Raw genomic sequence first — 21,452 nt, 5'->3', positions numbered from 1 at the left:
AAAGAAGTGAGCAAGGCAGTGGCAGACTCAAAAAAGGGACCACAAAACTCAAATACAAACTGTCCGTCTATTCCCAGAAAATCAACATTAACCAGATTTACTGGATGCTGGACAGATACAACCCTCTGCAAAAAAGAGGTCCAGTACAAAAAGATTTACATATTGTTGCCCGCTCAATTAGGAAATAATACCAATAGCCATGGGCAACGACAGAAGCAATAAAGAGATCAACATTATTATCTTGATGAACACTCATTAATGTTGTTTAATTAATGATTACTATTCTTAATTCTTTCAATAAGAATCAACATATAACTCCATTTTCATTCTTCAACATTACTCTAATGTACTACAGAAAAATGACATAACAAAGCCACTACATACTATATATGAAAGTCAAACAACAATCGTACTTTCCAGCCAAGCTTGTGCATGCGTCCCACACTTTTTTCTCCCAGTACAGGTTCAAACAAGGGTAGAATAATGCATGCATGACTTTTAGTATGTTTTAATTTGATTCAAATATTAGAAGTTTGCAATCTTTTCATGTAATTCAATGCTTACGCTTCTAAAATCTCTCATAATTCTACATGCATGATTAATAATTCATACCTTTATATTGAAAATAATTTAGATGGAAAAGAATGCGATACCTCTCTTATATTAATTAAACAAATAAAAGAAATATTATATGATTAAGTAATTTTTCATGAGACCTTTTAATTTAATTCATGAAAGTGCTCGATTCAAAGGAGTTGAATTTGTAAGGTAGAAAAATTTTTGGCATTAGATTCGAATCTTTGAATTGCTGGTATCCAGCCCCCGTTTAGCCACGCACATGCACATGCAGCGAATTTATTCTTGTTCATTGTCAACCCAATTTTCTACGTGCACCGCTAGTCTACACTTTATATTAATTTCGCCACATAAAATTATACCTACATTAATTCTTTGCATTAACAAAAATGTTAGGGTAAATTTATATACGTTATCGATTTAGAATTGCTAAATGGATTACTAGAAATTTGGTAGGGTAAGTTAGAATATATTAGATTTTCACATTTTAATATTCAATCAAGTTTTTATAATTTTATTTTGAATTAAATAAATTTTTATATTTAACGATTTATTATTATCATTAGTCAAAATGCTACTTATATTTTTTATGTCATGTGATATGAAATATTGATATGACATGATTACATGACTATATAATATTTTATTTCTCATATCAATGTTATGTTAGCACTATATAAATATAAAAAATTATAAATATTATTTTAACTAATGATAATTAGTCAATCATTAATTATAAAGACTTATTAAATTTAAAATAAAAATATAAAAATTTGATTTAACATAATTAAAAAAAAATTTTATTTAATTTTTTTTAAATAGTTCAAAAGTTTTTTTTAAAATATTATGGTTTTTTAATTCTTAAATACCCTTTAATTGAAATATGAGAAATGTAATTTACTAAATTAATTATGTAAATGCAAAGGCATATAGAGGAAAATGAGGGTAACCCGAGGTTTACTAATGTATAAGGAATCAATCCATGAAACAAACTCGTATAAAAAAATAGTTTTTTTCTGGTAAATGGAAAAAGTTAAGAGAGATTGTAGAAATTTGAATATTAAACGTTGAACTTATTAAAAATGAGTGACAACAGTTAAATCAATCTAAATTAGTAAAAGGATTAATTAAAATTCTTTGTACATGCTATAAATATCAATTAATAAATAAATGGATTAAGGGAGGCCAAGGACTCTATTCTATAGCATTATTATTATATTCTAGGGTCATTTGAAGGTTCTTTATTTTGGCCCTGAAGATTTTGTGCTCATTTTGATGCATTACGATAAAAAGTAGAATAAAAAAATGAAATGATTTTAATTAATAAGCGAAAGGTCAGATCAAATTAATTAAAATAATTTACGTTTGAGACCACTACCAATTTCTTTGGCTCTTTGTTGTTTCAATCAATAAGTTTTAATTGTCTTTTGCAGAAAATGTCTGATCAAATTAATTAAAATAATAATAAAATTATTAACATAAAAAGATAATATTCTAATATGACTAGATTATCGTTGTTGATTAATTAGTTTAACTTTGGAGATAGTCGTATACTTAATTTGTAAAATATGTGCATGGGACGGCCGAAGCGTTGTCCATGATTCATGCCTGACATCGAAGGGCTATCTTCATGCATGCATGACCAACCAAATTTTGCATTATCCTTATCTTTAAATTTTATATTTGTGCAAGAAAAATATTGTGGGGGGGTTTGAAGCATCATAACTTAGATTATTATTCTATAAAAGACAAACATGTCAAGCTAATCTAAGGATTAGTGGAAAGATTATGCTTAACCGACCGCCAACCGACCTTTTGATCTTTTTAAACAAAACGTTTATATATGTACACTAATAGAAATTTTTTTTTTCATTTGATTATACATTTCAACTTTCCTTTTAACATTATCATTTTAAAGTGTCGTTTTCTTTTATTAATTAACACAATTAGGATCATACTCTCAATACCTATTTCTCTAAATCATGAGGTGAAACAAAGTATCCTAATTTGTTGTTTAACATTATCTTTTGGTGAACTATCATTTTTGTTTATTTATTCATCGTGGCAATGATTTTGATAGAATCTCAACCTAGCTATAACATGGAATAATTTATTTAATTAATTAAGTTCTTTTTATGCATCTTAACATGTTATGTATATAGAAGAAGCAATGTGATTAGTGACATCAACTCAATATATATATTCTTTTAAAAGTTTGTCTTTGGTGAAGAATCCTTTTTTCCTTAATGATCATCATGGTTCTAATTTTGATGGGACTCTGTTCTCAACTTATATTTTCCAATAAGTATTAAATATCTTTAGTCAAGCTCTAAATTGTAGAATTAGGAAGCAAAAAAGTTTCTTTAATGGCATTTTCAATGAATTGTTACAAATTAGAAATTAAGCTTCGAAAAACAACATGTTATGACATTTTTCTAATTAGCTAATCCCATACGATTCACATTGATAGAAAGATTTTGGAGTTTTCCCTTATATTTTAATTAGATAATTCTTATTATCAATACAATGATTAATCTTTTAATTAGGGCTTAATGCAAGACAGAGAAAAGGTTGGTGAGCCGGCACCATCTTGTCTTTTCATTAAGATAAGTCTTCAACAACTACTGGGGCAGCCATTGCTCTGCGGCCGACTGGCAGGCTTTTTTTCGGTTGCAAAATTTTTTTCACTTTTCCATTTTTTAATACTTTATTTCATTTCAAAAAAGAATAATTAATAGTATACCCTTTTTTATTATTTTAGTCACTAAAATTATAATTTTCTAAATTAGAATAAATACTAACGTTTTTTATATGACCACTAACTCGTTCGCTTAGTATACATTATCTACATGTCTTGTATCTAGAGAGACAACAATTTAGATAAAGTTGGTCAAAAAGATAATTTCCAATTTCGATTAAAAAATGTTTTACTTTTAATTTTTATATTTGATCAGAAATCCTTTTATAAATAAAATATTAAAGTAATTGCCCCGACATGAAAATGGCTATTTGAGTTTAGAGTCTTAGACGGCTAATTATATTATAAAAAATTATGCTGAAAATGAAACAAATTAATTAACATGACAAACCCAGTCAACCTTGCATATACATGTAGTTCTTACTTTTATACTTCTATTTAGGAATAAGGTAACGGAGCAGATTTGGGTGTTTTTACAAATGTCAAAAGGCAGCTGATCAATTTATAAAAACTATAATATATTTTGCTTTTGGAAGGAATCATGATCCCCAAACTAATTTAACTTTTAATTAAAAAAATTGAATTGACTTTGCAAAAAATTGAATGGAAAAGCTAGCCAATTAAGTGAGATGGAGGTGGTTGTGAATCGGCTTCCCTTTGAGGACTACTTGAAAAAATTAAGGTTATAAATCTACGATATGCATTTTTAAGACATGGTGGATGACACCAAATCGATGGATGGGTTAGCACTTAGCGTGCAGAATAATCCCCATTACTGAATAATATATGAAATATTTATGCAAATTCTTTCTCATAATCAAGTATCTTGATCATTTGAACCGGAAACAATTGCCATTTGACATATAATTAATGATATAAGAGCTTTTTTAAATATAATCAAAATGCTTAGTTTTCTTAATGTTTCGCGTTTGATGTTGGGTCAAAAGTATCCAAAAAATAGACCAAGTATTTTGTAAAATGGGAGTTTTCTATTTAGATTGCCGGTATTCAGGAGGCGTTGGATTTTATTGAAAAGAAAAAGAAAAAAATAAAAAAGGGAGTTTTAAAAATATTACAAGTTGAAGAGTTTGATTGAATAAAGTAAACTATATGCAAGTTGTGCTAGAAGTTGAAAGGGTTGACCCAACCCATGCCATGCCTAGAAGCATTATGTAATGTTAGTTTTTGGGGATGAGACTGCTCTAGAAGCCAAATGCAGGTTTGCAACCGTTACAATATCCCATAATTCAAGTTAGTTACTTCAATTTCTTTTTTTCCTGAGAGAGGATAGAGACAAAGAAGATAACATAGGATTGGTCGGAGCGGTCCCCGATCTGGACCAGTGAAAAGAGGGGAAAAATGTTTCTTGGTCAGGCAAGACAATATATGTAAAAATGTCAAACATCATCTAGTAATCTCGTTACACATGGTATGTACCTTTGGAAAATAAACCGACATTTTCTTTTGTCTAATTAAAGATCAAAAGTACTAAGTTCACATTCTAAAGAAGGTTCTTAAATTAAACGTCTTAGCTAGCTGATATTAGCTATTTTGACCTGGTAAATTTAAACTCGGTCGACAAGAAAAAATGTTTTGGATGCAATAGCTTTAGATGACAATCTGCATTAGCTACGGTCAAAGTGCTAGAACATAACCAGACTTTACTTTTCTTTTTATCGACAAATCCAATTAGGAGGCAAATGAGTGGACTCTACTTATGTCCATGCATTCAGGTTCGAACTCTAGTTGACAAAATGGAAACTGCCCAATCTTTACAGAGCTTATCCGTAAAATATTGAGAAAACCAAGTTCTGGCTTGAAGTCTAGGAAAAGGTCGGAAGAAGAAAATTTGACGATCCGATCGATTAGCATGATACTAAGTTGATTTTAGTTTAGAATATAATTAGATTAATTTAATTATTTCGCCAATCAGAGGCAACCACGTTTAACTCTAAGCTTCTAACCTTTCATTATCTACTATTTAGTAAATCAATTTATGAGATGAAGTGACTTGGTTCAAATAACCCCTGTTTAGCGCGTTTGAAGGGGAGAAGTCATTCACGGAGTCGGCAAGTTGCAAATGGTGACCAGTCGGGCACGTTAGAATCCAACCAACCGACAAGCGACAAGAATGTTAAAAACAAAATTACACACGTGCCATTTTTCCATCGTGGAGTTGTACGCGCCCAATTACAATGTCGATTAGCAGATTAGAGGGGATTGTTACGCGCAACGCGAAGCGCTCCCAGACAAAACGGCACAACAAACATTGCCTCGAACGAGAAACTCTGTACTTCCTAAGTTTTACCGACAAAATCTATGTTCTGTTTTTCTTTACTATTCTGAAACAAGAAAACAATGCATAAAACAAAGTCTGTGCCGATTTTTCTCCCTAAATTTCAATTCCATTCCCCCTTTATACTTTACATGAATTGGACCTAAATAAAATTATAGTAATGTTCTGATCAAATTCACAAGGAAAAAAATATTGGTTAGAAATATCAACCCCATGTGCTCCAAATCAGACGGGTAAGTTGTTTGGGTGTGCGTCGTATAATAATCCTGAAGATTCTTTTGAATCAGAATCAACTTTCAAAGCTCCATCACGATTCGTTTGGTCATCATCATCCACAGTGACGGCTCTTGTCAGTTCCTGTGCCCTCCGGGCTTGAAGGTCCCAATCGGTACAAGCCACAACGAACAACATGGTAACCACACACGAGGCTTGGGCGGCTAGAAGACCAAGCCAAAGACCTTTGAAGTCAAACCCGGCTAAGAAACTCAACCACACTGCAATTGGCATGCCTACCAGGTAGAAACACCCCAGGTTGATGTTTGCTCCCGATTTCGGTCTAGCAGTTCCTCGTAAAACTCCACAGCCTGTTGTTTGTGGGCAGTTTCCAAGCTCACAGAGCCCAAGTATAGGCAAAACCATTGATGTTAAGGCAATGATTTCTGGGTCTTCGGTGAACATGGTAGCCCATTTTTTTCTTACCAGTATAGCGAAAGCCAATGCTGAAAGTCCTATGACGGAGCTCGAGGAGAGGCCAACGATTGCAGCCAGTTTTGCTTTGTTTGGATTGTTAGCTCCAAGTTCATTTCCAACTCTAGTTGACACACCGAAACTCAAGGAAGATGGGAAAATGTATATCAAAGATGTGGTTTGAATCAAAATGCCCATTGAAGCGACGGTTGCTTGTGGATTTAACAACAACCCACATAGCAAAATCATGATTTCGTACCACCACCATTCCAGGCAAACCGAAATGCAGCTTGGAATGGATAAATTCAATAAATATTTCCAGCCTTTTAAGCACTCTGAGGAAATTCCACCCCATGTTTTCTTGTACACCCCGGAGATTTTAACGTAAACGATCAACGAACCTACGAGATTGAAGTTCGTCCAAATGGAGCCTAAAGCAACGCCTTTGATTCCAAGATTGAGCACAGAAACAAGAAGGTAGTTAACGGGAATGTGGAGAAGAATAGCCAAAGCAGAACAGTATGTCAGGGGCAGAGTTATGGACTGAGTCCTCAAATATGTACGCAAAGGATGCAAAATGGATTGTGCTAGAAGGTCTGGAAGAGAATAAAGAATGTAGGATTGAGCTTCATTGGCAATATTTTCATCCTGGCCGCAAAAGAGAAGGATATTTTTCATGTTGAACCACAAAGAAGCTATGAAGATTGAAGTCAAGAGAAGCAGAAGTATCATTCTTTGCATGGTGAGGCCAAGAAGTTTGTATCTTTTGGCACCAAAAGCTTGCCCACAGATGGGTTCCATTCCCATGGCAAGGCCAGAGAGAACTGAGTACCCAGTAATGTTAGCAAACCCAATAGCAAGCGAACCACCTGCTAAAGCGAGCTCCCCTAGACGACCAAGAAATAACATGGAAATCATGGAGCGGGAATAGAGCAAAATCCCTGTTAGCACCATGGGAAAAGCTATACTGGCTATGCATTTTGCTTCTTTAACTACAAGAGACAGGCAGGTCTTTTCTGAATCGTGGTCTCCTTTTTGTGCTGTTGGGTTCTTGGGGTTCAAAGGAGTTAACATGTCTGTTTCCTGTACTTTGATTGAAGTAAGATTTTTGTGGTCCAAACTCTGTTTGCAAGAGGAGGGGAAGCAGCACAAGTTTCTGGACTTTTCTGAACGGAAAGAAAAAAGAGACAGATAGGGTAACCAGGGAGGCGTTTGGGTGTAGTTTGAATGAGAGATAGCTGAATGGGGGAGTGGCTGCTAAGATTTAAAGAGTTTGTGGGGCTTTAAGGGGGGTTTTATTCTGTTGGGGCACAAAGCGAAATAGACCACTCAGGACGGCCTTTTAAAGAGAGAAGAGGGAAAAGAGTTGACAGATTGAGCTTCCAGATTCCAACTGAAGTTCCATTTAGAAACACTTCTAGCGTCCTTTTATGACCGATTAGATGCCTTTGGGGCCTGCAAAAGACAAATCAATCTCTTAACAAAAACTTGCTGCTTCGCTGCTCAAACGGCTTCACAGGTGTCAAGTATTTATTAGGAGAGCTTTTGAACTTTAAGCCTTTAATTCCTTTCTTTAATTGTGGGTACATAAACATATATTTAACCCTTTAATTTCTTTAATTAAGGGGACAAAGCGTTTAACCCTCAACTCTTAATTGATTGGTTATGCTCTCTCTTTTAAAGGTTCCCGAGAACGTTTTTGGTTGAGGGGACAAAATAAATATTTGGACGGTTGCCTTGACTTATTTGTTGTTCAACCTCTACTGTTTTGTTGCTTAGGCAGCAATCTAAACTTTCTCAATTTTATTCTAGTTGTGGATTGGTTGCTTTAAAAATGAGTAAATCCTTTTCTTTTAATTTAGAAAAAAGTTCCTTTTACCATAGTTCTAAAATTCAATCAAGTTTTATAGTTGGATTAAACATTTATCTCATGTAATAGAACTCAATCAATTGGTAAAAGTAAAACAATGTTGAGATAAAGATGTTAAATTTAAAGGGTAATATTTATTTTCATAAAAAAATGTAAATTTATATAAAAATGAATAAAATAATATTCACATTGAATATTTACATTATCTATGTAATACGCAATGATAATAAAAAAATTATTATGGTACGTAAGAATAATATAAAAGTATATATGGTGCTTGATTTTGAATTAAATCACATAAAATATAAATCTACACACTTTATGTTATTTTTAACCTTTTAAAAATATATATATAAATCGACACACAAAAGCAATGAATTTAATTTAAAAGGATATCAACATGAGGGTAGGGTTAACCACTTTAGCCCTCAGATTTTGTCTTGAAGCAGGGGGCCGGCTGGATGTCGACGATGCAATGTCGCAATGGCACGAGACTTTTAAACCAAAAAGCCCCATGGCTGGTCCCAGCAATCAGATGCACCGTAGCACCCATAGCACTTGGACGGTGGCACGCGCGCGAGGTTTGCCGATGGGCAACCTTCGTACACGTCTCTTCTTTGTCTTGATCGTCATCGTTGTCTTCGTCTTTGGGGGGCAGCATCTTCCTCTTTAATCGTCCATGGAGACAGCAAAAATTGAAAGTTGGGATTTAAGAAAGGAGTCACAGAGACTAAAGTACAACCAAACTGCAAATCAAACAGTGCAGCAATTTTTGTTCTATGTGACAGAGGGCATTCATGCTCGAGAAGTCACCAGTTTAATCCCTGTTTGAAAGGTCCTACCTTATGTACAAATTTTCTTCAAATCGAGGCCTGGAAAAGTCAATTAATTATTTTTCTATGGTTATATCCTGTTTCAGTGCTTGTCTTTTGTGTTGGCTCCACCCTCTTCCTTAGATCGCATAAGGATGTCACGTGCATAATGATGTCACAATGTTGTTTTTTTTTTTTTTTTGAAATTCACAATGTTGTTTCTTAATAAGCAATTTGAGTCCTTTCAATTAACTAACCATCCACTAGCACTAAGATAATAAGTTGTCAAAGAATAGGCATCTTACCGACACAATGAATCTCGATGGAGTTTACAATAGTACTTTTGGTTTCAATAACAAGCTTAACCTAAACCCCATTATTATGAAATATTGTTGAGTTCTAATACTAAAGCTCACTTTTAGACTGATATAGTTGAAACAGTGGCAAGTTGCAAGTATCGGTAGATTTAAGATTTTACATGAAGAGTGGTTAAAAGAATAAATATATAAAATCATGAATTTATATATTTCAAATTTTATATATATTATAATAAAAAAAATTAAAAATAAAAAATTTGAAGAGTGGTGACCGTCATCATGTACCTTAACTCCACCCGACTTACTTGTAGGAGTATTCTTTTCTCATGTTAAATGCGAGTATGTAGCTAGAAAATGTGAAACCTGCGCTTCGTATTTTCTTGAAAATGTATGCTTGTTTTATACTTGCGCATGCATTTGGAATAGTTTTTAACAATAAATTTTCCTTGGCATACATATATACCCTAGATTACGCACCGGAGGATTCATGGCTTGACAAGAGGAAAACTATTCCATTTTTATGTTTGAGAAAGAAGGTTCAATGATTTGAAAAATACAATGAACGCAACGTGTCAGTTTTACTTGATTCAAATACTTGAGAAATTGAGATATTCAACATAGCTCAAATTCATTCAAAAAATTTTAGGACAAGTACATTTAATTCCCACTATAGCAACAGGGTGTGAATGTGCAAAGAAAGATCATAAGACTGGTAGTAGTATCTAACTGATGTGGCATTTGATCATTAGAATGTTAAAATTTGACATTTATTGTATCTTATGCCAAGCACCAAAAAACTTTGTAGCAGTCAGCAATATGATGAAAATTTTGCTGCGATGATAGAGGAAAGGTATTAACGTGTAACGACCGGCAGCATTAGAGTCTGTTTGTCTTTGTTAAGGCATAAGTTAGGTGATTAAGTCAAGTCAATTTGGCTGGATTAATTATTATTAAGATTGATTTTTAAGTACCGGCTAGAAGAAAGTTGCTTAAATTGGGTCACTTCATTAATAGTTGGACTTGATTTTTCTGTTTGTGGATTTATATAAAGAGGGTTGATTGGGTAGGGATTTATTTGTAACAGGAAATGGAATGAAAAATAGGCCAAGAGTATGACCAATGGGTCACTCTAGTTAGTTAGAGAGATTATGTTGGCCCATAGACTAACCCAAATTTAAGTTGGGTTTTAGAGTGTATGAACTATGGACCCCTAACCAGCCCAAACCATTACGAAGCTGAGCCTCAATTTGCCCATAGTTTCAAAAGAGATAACTATGGAGTACTAAACAAACAGGAATTCACCATGAATATCAACTCAAATTCCTGCTCATGTCATTGATATCAAATCCAAACCAACAAACAACGACTAAAGGAAAAGCTCAGTAATTTTAATAAACTACACTATAGTCTAAAAGTCAAACGCTTAAACTAAATATTCAAGTACGTAACACCACTTGGTGTGCTCTGTGTTCTATGGACGGCCTCTACGATGACTCACTTTTTGTTGAGGTTATCTGCTGAATAGTAAGATACTTTTTCTTTCTGGTTGTTACTTGAACACTAGAATTTCATTCAGGGGAATGGCTACTGGTTCTTGTCACTGATCGGGCTGCCGCAAGGTGCAAAACTGAGTTGAAGTAGGGTCTGAGAAAAGAGTTATACTATATATGCTGTAATGTTGCTCTTTGCCTCTTTGTTTTGTTTTTTTTTTTGGTTAAATTATCGAACACGAAAGCCTGAACTTTTGTTTATGAGTCAAACATCACACCACAACATTATAGCATATAAACAAAGCAAAACAAAAAGGAAAAGAGCAAACCTACCCGACCAAACTTTACACAGATCCTCCCCTCTTTGCCATCTCATAGTTTGGATCTTCATCATTGACAAACTTTCTCCAGTAAGGGTGGTTTTTCCAAATAATGGTCATTTCTTCAATGGGGACTCCCTTGGTCTCAGGAAAGAGCTTGTAGATGAAGACGCTCATCACCACAACACAACAGGCAAAGAAGATGAAGAGGCCGAATTTCAAATGGCAAAGCATGGCGGTGAAGGCTTGCGCTACGGCGAAGGTGAAGATCATGTTGACGGAGACGTTGATACTTTGAGCAGCGGAACGGATTTCAAGCGGGAAGATTTCACTGGGCACCAGCCAGCCCAGGGGACCCCATGACCAGCCAAAGCCAGCAATGTAAATGCACATAGCTAACACCACGAGAATTGAATACCACATGGGCAGATCACCAGGGTTTCCACTCGTACCAAATTTGGCAGCAATTGCAACGGTCATAACAGCCTTCACATACAAATAAATAAACCAATGATGAAACAAGTAAATACAGTACAGTTTTGTATATTCTTTGTACAGGAAAGAAAATTAACAAATAAGAAAATTCATACCTGACAAATAAACATTTGAATCCCACCCTGAAGGAAAAGTGTCCTCCTTCCAAACTTATCAGCAGTAAAACTCGAAATAACGGCTGCTATACAGATGCAAAGGCCAGTGATCATTGAGGACATGAGGGATGCGTTGTCCCCAAATCCCATGCTCTTGAACAGAACAGGAGCATAGAACACAAACACATTCACGCCAGTTAATTGTTGAAAGGAAGGGATGAATATAGAAAAGGTGAGCTGCGGCCTGTACTTCCGTCTGAAAATATCTCTCCAAGGGTGTTTAACCAACCTGGATGCCTCACTAGCTTCAACCAAGTCATTGAGCTCCTCATCCACATTGTCAATGCCACGGATTTTCTTGAGCAGAACTCTAGCCTCATCCAATTCGCCACGTTCAATCAAAGAGTTTGGTGTGTCAGAGAGGCAGAAAGAACCAAGAAAAATGATCAAGCCAGGGACAACAGCTCCTCCCAAGCTCAAGCGCCAACCCCACCCGCCTTCAATCTTAGCGAAGAAGTAGTTCAACAAGTTGGCAACAAATATGCCGAATGTAATCGTTATTTGGAACATAATGTTCAGAGCACCTCGATATCTAAAGGGAGCCATCTCGGACAAATAGATTGGAACCGACTGCAAAAAATAAAATAATATAAAAAATTATCCGTTTGTATTACAATATATGCATAAAATTTATATAGGCAACTTGGCCGTGATTAAATGTTTAGCATTGATTTATTAAATTATAAAAAATTTTCTTTTATACTAATATATCCAACAAATTTATTTTCTAATGTCAACTATAAGCAAACAAAACCCTAGTTAAAAAAAAAAAAGAAAATTATTTTCCGAAAATTGTATATATATTTATTTTGAAAAGCTGGAAATATAGTAATGCTCAAGGAACCTTACAAAGTTGCAGTTTAGCAATAAGGGGTCTTTCAAAAAATAGACCCGTTCCAGACCAACACAGAGGGAGCACCATTCTCCCTATGCTGGGAAATGCAGAAAGATTACCAAGAAAAAGAATAACAACCCAGAAACAATCAAGCTCACAGGCCGAGACACACACATTCACTTGCATCAGAATCTCAGCCACATAACAACTATATAAACTGCATCCTGTACAGATCAGAAAGCAAGAAGGATTCTCATTCCCACCCTACCCTTCCTCACCCTCGGTAGCCACACCTTGGTCAACCACCAACAACATGTCACGTGGCCTTTGAACTCCTTTCTTTGCAAACGGATCAGCCTCCTCCTTTGTCTCCCTAAGGGTGTGTTGGACCACACCTTGATTTTGCAGCTTATTGCCTCAATGTGTCACATAATAAAGAGAGCAATTTCCATGGCGTGGATAAAGTATTTCGTACCCGCCAAATTGGTATATTGATTTTTTTTTTTTGAAAGAGAGAAATTTCATTGTATAAAAAGGGAAAAGACATCCCTTAGCATCAGGGCACAGCTGACTGAGAAATTTGTATATTGATATCATTATCTTAGAAAGATTCCAGTTTGTACATTCTAATATATTTCAATTATGTTTTACGTAAATCTCAAAAAAAAATTTAAGTATTAAAAATTAAACAAATTATATAAATTTGTCGACTTGATGTATGACTTAATTATTAAATATGCATTGTTCTAATATCATATGATGATAGTTTTAAAAAATAAAACAAAATAAAGAGAACACCATGAATATATCCTCAAGAAAATTAATTTGAAGTAATTAAGAAAATTATGGTAGGTACCTGATTAGCAGCTCCAACACCAAAACCAAGTAGAATCCGACCAATATAAAGCATTTCAATGTTTTGAGCAAAGCCATTGAGAAGGGCACCAATGGTGAAAAGTAAACCTCCAGTCATCATCGTCATCTTCCTCCCAAACAATCGCGTTACCGTCGATGCGACTAAAGACGATAAAAGAGCAGCCAAATACAGCGAGGATGTAAAGAACGTTAGTTTTTGACTGTCAAACTTGCAGTATTGATCATCCGAAGGTTTAATGGATATTTCCTTATTGTAAACATCCGGAAAAAACTTTTCCAAGAAAGGATTCATGGATGTAACTCCACCTACAGAGAACCAATCCAAGGAAACCCTCTCGTTAATTAGAATTCCAAAAGCAATAGAGGAAGAAAAAGGTCTTAAAAGAGAAGAAGAAAATAAAAAACTTGAGAAATCGATAGTTAAAGTTTAGTCGAATAACATTTACCTGAAATACCAAGATCATAACCAAAGATCAAACCACCCGAAGCAGCGATAACGCACGTGAAAAAGACCTTGGAAGTAAAACTGCCAGGATACTGTTTCCCGGAACCCGCTGGAGCGATAACTCCTCCAGCCATCGTCAAAAGCAGTAGCTTAGCAAAGGAGATCAGGAAAAGCAAACGTAGGTAAACGGAAGAGAGAATTTAAGTAACAAAGGAGTGAGAGAGAGAGAGAGAGGAGAAGTAGAGCCTTTGCCCTATACGCAAGGCTTAGTCCAATAATTAATAGGAAATTCGGATACTGTTTAGATTCTCTCTTTAAAAACACGTAAAATATCCAAACAGTTTTATATAATCACAAGGGATGGGTAGATATTTGTGATACTAAAAGAAAAATAAATTTTTGAAACTTGCGAATTAGAATTAGAGTTTGGTTGAGATTGATTTTTTGAAATCATGTCTTTGTTTTATAGCTCTTTGTTTCCTGCTGTTTGTTTTTGATCTTAAGCAAAATCGAGTCTATTTGTGAAGTTACTGATTGATGAGAGCATACTGCTGGTTTATGCAAGCAGTAATGGACATTTTGTTTTGGCTTTTCTTGCCAAGCCGGTTTTCTTTTCATACCAATGAGAGTCCAGTTCGAGACTATCAATGGTATACCGGTTAAAGGCTAATAAACTCCACTTTTCAAAAAAAAAAAAGAATTAGAGTTTGGTTTGGAGTCTAATTTTGATATTACATCCAATCATAAGCTGAGTCAAGTTTTCATATATATTTTCCTTTAAAAAAATTTGCAAACACAATAAACTTCTTCCAATCCCATAGTTTGAGCAAAAGGGATAATAGTAAGAAAAAGTTCAAACCCTCTTTGCCCAAAGGTCATCTATATATATTTTCTAACCAATAATTTGTGAAATTGGCAGTGGATACATGTGGTGTTGACGCATCAAATTGCAGATTAATTTCAAATAGAGTGTGAGGGTAGGGAAAAGGTCTAAAAGTAGAGGCAATGATAGAAAATTGTTGTAATTTAAGTTTACAGGACTTTCAAATTTTTAAAATTTCTTATTAATTAGGTGGCAATATGTTTTTTTTTTCACTAAGCTAGTGTTTTATTAATATATGAAAAACAATATACAAAGTAGATTAAGTGTCTTCTTAAGGGTAGAAGTTAAGCTAAATAGAATTTTTGTTTGAGAAACTCCAAAGAATATCTTTCTCTTTTCTTTTTTTAAAACCACTGTTTCAATCAACTTCTCTCTCCTCTCTCTCTCTCTCCGCTAACTATGCAAACTAGAAAATAACAGATCTAAGAACACCATAGATTACATTGGAAATCTCTTCTAATCAAAAGACTGACCATTCCCCTCATCGAAACGGAAGCAGCATGAACATCGGCATGGAATCCAATAAAACATTCAGCACAAGTTAGAGAAACATCAGCATGAGCGTAAGAGCTCTACAGCTTGAACACGGAGATCACGTGGCAAAGGCGTGGAATGCTTATGGTTTAGAGTCACGTGTTTATCACTTGACTTGATAAGTCAATAGATTAGTAACAGCTGTAAATAGTAATTAGTGGTATTCTTACCGCCCAATAACAGATTTTTTTTTTAATTTCTTAGGACATTCTATCTCTAGTTAATTCATATTACTTTCTCTCACTAAGCCCTATAACAGAGTATAAATAGGGCCTTGTAATTACTTGTACAGTTGAGTGAAATACTTGAAGAATTTTCCAAATTCTCTCTCTCCCCACTCACGATTCAAGCATTGCTATCAATTAATAATATGGATTATATCTGCAACCTTTAGTTCCAATACCTCCTCAACCCGTTGGTTCCTCTCCATGACAATAATTATAACTCCATGACCATGATAGAGGTTCTTAGAATTCAGTGTACTTGGCTCAACAAGAATCAAGTCCCCTGCGCTGAGAGAGGACCGTAATGGTGTACTGATTACTGGGATGGGTTGTGTAATTTTGCTCAGTACTGTTCACCCATGCAATTTTGAGGATTATGCTCATGATGTGTTGTGCATAGACCTAAAATTTGCGAGTAGGCTTTTCTAGACTTTGTTGGAGGCCAACCTTTGGCTACTCCTTTAATGAAATCTTTCTTCAGACGAAAAAAAAAATCAAGTCCCCTATAAATTAATTATGCTGTTGCAAGTTTTGAAGCTCCAAGAATGTACAAGAACCACCTGAACCTCAAGTATGCTGTAGCATTGATTTCTTGTAAAGCTCTTGGACCACCCTTCCAAGTTCCACCTTAATGAACTAGTTGTTTAGCCACCGCCAAGCTTTTTCTTTCAATTCCTTAAGCATCTTATCATCATTGAATGTGATTAGGGATTTTTTTGGGTGCTAATTTCCTTGCCTGTAAGTCGGAGTAGCCATCCATAAAAATCATCTCCAAAAGCTCCTTGGGTTCGACTTGGTAGTTAGTAGTGGCTATAGCATCGGATCTATTCTTTTCTGGAATGTTTACCGACAGGCCAACACATGCGCAGACACTCTAGCAAAGCAAGGGGTATACCGGGAGGATTTATTTGTTGCATGGATTCTACTGAGTGAATTGTTGTGGATGCTGTGATTTATTTTCTGCTTGATGACAGATTGCAGGGGGATTAAATGGAATACCGTTACGTTGGAAACCGACCAGATTTGGATGAAATATGGATGACATGTACACCATTCGAATGATGGATGGCAAGGATTGATTGGGTACAAGTACAGAATGTCGCAAGGCTAAGCAAGAAAAGGAAACAACCCTGCAGGTTCTGTTTCTTCTTCGTTCTGGGTTCTGATGCATGCAATGGCTGTCAATTTTCAATGCAACTGTAATGTAAAGATTATGGGATGGTCCACTGCGTTTGAATGTATATAGGAACAGGGTACGGTTCACTGACATTTTTTTGTCAGCCACTGATATGTGCTAGGAGTCCAGGCTGATCTTTCTTTGGCCTGGCACTTCCGGCTATAACTTGTACTCTCTGCATCTTCTCTTTTAAAGAAATGAAATATTGACTTTCAAAAAAAAAATTGCAGGGGAGATCAGAAAATAAAATCTGTTCTACTTTCTTTGTGTTTTGAGTACCAGATAGCATTGTGTTTTTTATGTAATTAGGTGAGCTGCAATGCTGGCAACAGGCGATCTGTTTCAGATTCCACCAGCATGTGCTTTGTATGCTAGGTGATTTGTAAGCTAATAGCTGATCATGTGTAATAGAGTGTGCTCTGCAAACTAGGCGATTTGTATGACTGGAGTCTTGTAACAGGCTGTAAGGAGCAACACAGTATTGCATCCTTATTTACCATTTTTTTTCTTATCAATGAAATGCTTGGCTTAACAAAAAAAAGAGGTAACCTCTCTACTGCTTTGTCTTTGTTCAAATGTTGTTCAACGTCGATTTCAGTCTGCTTTGCTTTCCTTTTTCACCTTTAAAGCCTGAACATATGACATTTTTCTAGTCTGTGATGATGCCTTCTTCTCTCCTTGGTTTTTAATCTGATCACTTCTCCTTTCAAATCTTGTATTCTTTAGCTCCCTATTTTGTTTTTTTTTTGAAAGGCAAAGTTATATTGAGCATTGTCTCATAAAAGAGACTTTGTACTGCAGAGCCACTTAGGGCTTAAGCTAAAAGAGGGTCCTCCTGGTGAGGACTGGCAAACATCAAACGTACTTGATGTGCCAACAGAACAGAAAGGAGAAATAAACCAGCACAATAACCCCACAAACAACCCATCAAAAGGTCTGCTCTACATGACAGTCAACCTCATAACCGTTTATAAAAGATCCTCAGGAGGTTCGAAATTTCCATCCCTTTGGTGAAGAACAAAGTGGGCACTGAAATTAGCATCCCTCAAGACTCCAGCTTTGGCCAGACCGTCTGCTATTGAGTTCATTTCTCTTCTGATGTGGCTGAAAGTAACCTTTTTAATGGTTTTAAAGCTCCCTATTTTGTTCAAACTTGCTTCCTCTTAAAAATTAAAAAAAAAAAATCTCTCCCACCATTCCTGACTAAATTTACTCCCAATCTACGATTAACCTTCAATCTCTCATTTGCTCTTCTCACTTCAGACAGATATTCAAACCTAACAAAGCCAAATTTCTTCCCTCTTCTTCATGATAAGAGCATCAATCACTCTGCCAACTTGCTGAAAGATCTCACAACCACCTCCAATGAACTTTGTCAGGAATATTGTTAACGAACACTGAAAATTTTAACTCAGTTAAGTAATAGAGTACATATAGAGTTATAATATGTATCAAATATAAACCTTACATATAAAATAATGATTCATTAAAATTTTTATACATATTTTTTATCATCTTATACAATTTTAATAATTTATTCGTTTTTATTTTTAAATTTAATTTTTATTTAATTATGTTAGATGAAAATATCTCACAAATTTGACATAAAGAAACTTACTTAAGTTTTGTTCTAACAAAAACAATGACTAGAGAAAATCGCAAAATTAAAAAAATTTACGCAAAACCAAGAACGAAACTAATAAAGTTAAAAAAGAAGGCAAAGAAAAGCATCCAGTGTACTCCACAACCAAGCTTTAGAGAGATCGTCCCTTCTTTGCCATCTCACAATCTTGATCTTCATCGGTAGGGAGAAACTTTCTCCAATAAGGGTGCTTTTTCCAGACAATGGTCATTTCTTCAATGGGGACTCCCTTTGTCTCAGGCAGGAACATATAGATGAAGATGCTCATCGCCACGACACAACAGGCAAAGAAGATGAAGAAGCCGAATTTCAATTGGCAAAGCATGGCGGTGAAGATTTGCGCTAAGACGAAGGTGCAAAACATGTTGACGGAGACAGTGATACATTGAGCAGCGGAACGGACTTCAAGTGGGAATATTTCACTAGGCACTAGCCAACCTAGAGGACCCCATGACCAGGCATAGGCGGCAATGTAAATGCACATGAATGCTACCACCAAAATTGAGAACCACATGGGCAGTTCACCAGGGTTTCCACTCGTACCAAACTTGTAAGCAATTAAACCGGTCATAACAATCTACACATACATATAAAAGGAGATTTGGAAAGGATAAGGAGTCGTATCTTTGTATTTTTGAGGGATCAGTGAAAATTAATCCAGAAGAAAAAGGATCAGAAGATGAAAAAGAATCATTCATTTACCTGACATAATAACATTTGAAGACCACCCTCGAGGAAAAGCGTCCTCCTTCCAAACTTATCAACACAGATGATCGAAACAACTGTTGCCAAAGCATTAATAATGCTAGTGATCACTGAGGACATGAGGGACGCGTTGTTACCAAATCCCATGCTCTTGAACAGAACAGGAGCGTAGAACACAAACACATTCATGCCAGTGAATTGCTGACAGAAAGGAATTAAGACAGCAAAGCTGAGTTGAGGCCTGTACTTCCTTTTGGAAATATCTCTCCAAGGGCTTTTCACCAACTTGGACGCCTCACTAGCTGCGCACAAATCATTGAACTCCTCATCAACATTGTCAACACCACGGATTTCTTTTAGCAGAACTCTAGCCTCGTCAAATTTGTCGCGTTCAAGCAAAGAGTTTGGTGTGTCAGAGAGGAAAAAGGAACTGAAAAAAATGATCAAACCAGGGACAACAGCTCCACCCAAGCTCAAGCGCCAACCCCAGCCAGCTTTAATCTTAGCAGAGAAGTAGTTCAACAAGTTGGCGACAAATATACCTATGGTAATTGACATTTGGAACATGATGTTCATCGCGCCTCGATATTTAAAGGGGGCAATTTCAGACAAATATATCGGGACGGACTGCATAAAATAAAATCAAAACCATCGTTATTGAATGTTTGCATTACAATATCTGCATGAAAGTTATGTTGTGATCTTGACTATCGTTAAATATCTTCACATTGATTCATCATACCAATCTAATCAAACAAAATTAATTTCTAATCTCAAAATGGATTTTGTTTGAGCAAACAAAAAAAGTCTCAAATATATGCGTACAAAACCTTGATTAAAAAGAAAACCCTTTTGCCAAAATCTGATATTGATATCATTATTTAAAAAAAATGAGTAAGGATATTCTTACTAGTACAAGAATAATGCATTCTATGACTTTATTAATCGAGAAAGATCTTTTAGTATTGACCAAGTTAAAAACTTAAATTTAATGTAATGAAAATCTTTCCAAAATAATAATTTAAGCCTCTAAAAGTGAACAAATAATTAACTTTAGTTCTATATGACATGCATTGTTATAATATCATGTGATGGTAATTAAATTAGAAAAAAAAAAGAATGAATGAACAACAACATGAATATATCTAAAGAAATCAAGATGTAAAGAAATGGAATAAAGAAGAAAAAAAATTGGCTATGGTAGGTGCCTGATTAGCAAATCCAATGCCGAACCCGAGCAACATCCGACCAACAATAAGCATGGCAATGTTTTCAGCAAAGCCATTGAGAACGGCACCGCCGGCGAAAAGTAAACCTCCGAACATCATCGTCATCTTCCTTCCACACGCTCGGGTTATCTTGGCTGCTACCGTGGCCGAAAAAAGAGCAGCCAAATACAGTGAAGATGTAAACAGCGTTAGTACTTGGCTGTCAAACTTGCAGTATTGATCATCCGAAGGTTTAGTCGATATTTCCTTCTTGTAAACTTCCGGAAAGAATTTTTCCAAAAAAGGGTCCATGGATGTAACTCCACCTACAATCCAAGCAATAACATAAACATAAATGGTTTGAAGATGGAAAAGGATAAATAAAAACCCTGACAAAAGATCGTTTTAAAGGAATAACATTTACCTGAAATACCAAGATCATAACCAAAGATCAAACCACCTGTAGCGGCGATAATGCAAGTAGATAAGACCTTGGAAGTGAAATTTCCAGGATAATTTTTCACGGAACCGGCTGAAGGCATCCCTCCACCAGCCATCGTCGCAAATGAACTAAAGAGTCGGTTAGCAAAAGGAGGCAACTCCAGAGAAACGCAGAAAGAATGAAATGAAGAAGAGATAATAAAGAAGTGAGGATGAGAAGCGGCTTCAATATGTGTGCGAAAGGACGTCCTATACTCACTCCGGATTTGGATAACAAATCTCTTCCAAAGAATCGTTGAAAATATCTCAACAGTTTATTTATTCACACTTTTTTAGCCAAACGATGGGCAGATTGTTGCTTTAATTTTTTTTTAAAAAATTTTAAAAAATGAAATTCTGAGATTAGCATTTGATTAAGTGTGGATATTATATGATACGTAAAATGGGATATATAGGACACTGTTGTTGTAATAAAAGCATCTATTTTTAACATTCAAAGAGAGTGGGTTAAGTACTTACTTAGAAAATGATATATAATTCCAGGGGACTAACGACCGACAATGTCAAGGCCAAGGCTCACACTTCAGTTTCAAGTCTCCTATTATGGTTGAATGAAGGTGAAATTGACAAAAAGAAAATTCTTGTATTTTACAAATTCTTATAGATTCAACCCTTGACTAAGTCTATCCGTCACAGTCACCTTTTCTGTAAGGGGGTTGATATTTTGAAGCTGCATGTGAATAAATTTTGAGCAGATTGGAACACA

General features: G+C 35.3%; 3 protein-coding genes across 3 annotated transcripts; all 3 read right to left on the bottom strand.

The window, feature by feature from the left end:
* Positions 1 to 5,408: 5,408 nt before the first annotated feature.
* LOC18606454 (MATE efflux family protein) lies at positions 5,409 to 7,815 on the bottom strand. The gene has a single exon (XM_007040064.3). It carries the CDS (start codon positions 7,329 to 7,331, stop codon positions 5,796 to 5,798), a length of 1,536 nt encoding a protein of 511 aa, XP_007040126.2. The 5' UTR covers positions 7,332 to 7,815; the 3' UTR covers positions 5,409 to 5,795.
* Positions 7,816 to 10,566: 2,751 nt separating this feature from the next.
* Positions 10,567 to 14,076, bottom strand: LOC18606452 (sugar carrier protein C-like). The gene is made up of 4 exons (XM_088804692.1): positions 13,874 to 14,076; positions 13,408 to 13,733; positions 11,657 to 12,286; positions 10,567 to 11,552 (listed from the first exon to the last, which is right to left on the bottom strand). Exons 1-4 carry the CDS (start codon positions 14,004 to 14,006, stop codon positions 11,091 to 11,093), a joined length of 1,551 nt encoding a protein of 516 aa, XP_088660818.1. The 5' UTR covers positions 14,007 to 14,076; the 3' UTR covers positions 10,567 to 11,090.
* A 4,210-nt stretch (positions 14,077 to 18,286) lies between these two features.
* LOC18606451 (sugar carrier protein C-like) lies at positions 18,287 to 20,922 on the bottom strand. Its single transcript, XM_018116916.2, has 4 exons — positions 20,670 to 20,922; positions 20,246 to 20,571; positions 19,035 to 19,664; positions 18,287 to 18,909 (listed from the first exon to the last, which is right to left on the bottom strand). The coding sequence occupies exons 1-4, from the start codon at positions 20,800 to 20,802 to the stop codon at positions 18,445 to 18,447; spliced, it is 1,554 nt and encodes a 517-aa protein (XP_017972405.1). The 5' UTR covers positions 20,803 to 20,922; the 3' UTR covers positions 18,287 to 18,444.
* Between the last annotated feature and the right edge of the window lie 530 nt (positions 20,923 to 21,452).

This window comes from Theobroma cacao, chromosome 3 (genome assembly GCF_053813885.1).
Source record: "Theobroma cacao isolate CCN51 chromosome 3, ASM5381388v1, whole genome shotgun sequence".
NCBI classification, from domain to species: Eukaryota; Viridiplantae; Streptophyta; class Magnoliopsida; order Malvales; family Malvaceae; genus Theobroma; species Theobroma cacao.
This window is presented reverse-complemented; position numbering and strand designations above follow the sequence as displayed.

Excerpts from the sequence above, each read along its gene's own strand:
- LOC18606454 (XM_007040064.3), bottom strand. The coding sequence starts at position 7,331 with ATGTTAACTCCTTTGAACCCCAAGAACCCAACAGCACAAAAAGGAGAC.
- LOC18606452 (XM_088804692.1), bottom strand. The coding sequence starts at position 14,006 with ATGGCTGGAGGAGTTATCGCTCCAGCGGGTTCCGGGAAACAGTATCCT. Across the intron at positions 13,734-13,873 it reads TTATGATCTTGGTATTTCAG|GTGGAGTTACATCCATGAAT; the intron begins GTAAATGTTATT and ends GGTTCTCTGTAG. Across the intron at positions 11,553-11,656 it reads TTCAAATGTTTATTTGTCAG|GCTGTTATGACCGTTGCAAT; the intron begins GTATGAATTTTC and ends TTGTATGTGAAG.
- LOC18606451 (XM_018116916.2), bottom strand. The coding sequence starts at position 20,802 with ATGGCTGGTGGAGGGATGCCTTCAGCCGGTTCCGTGAAAAATTATCCT. Across the intron at positions 20,572-20,669 it reads TTATGATCTTGGTATTTCAG|GTGGAGTTACATCCATGGAC; the intron begins GTAAATGTTATT and ends CTTGGATTGTAG. Across the intron at positions 19,665-20,245 it reads GCATTGGATTTGCTAATCAG|TCCGTCCCGATATATTTGTC; the intron begins GCACCTACCATA and ends TATTTTATGCAG.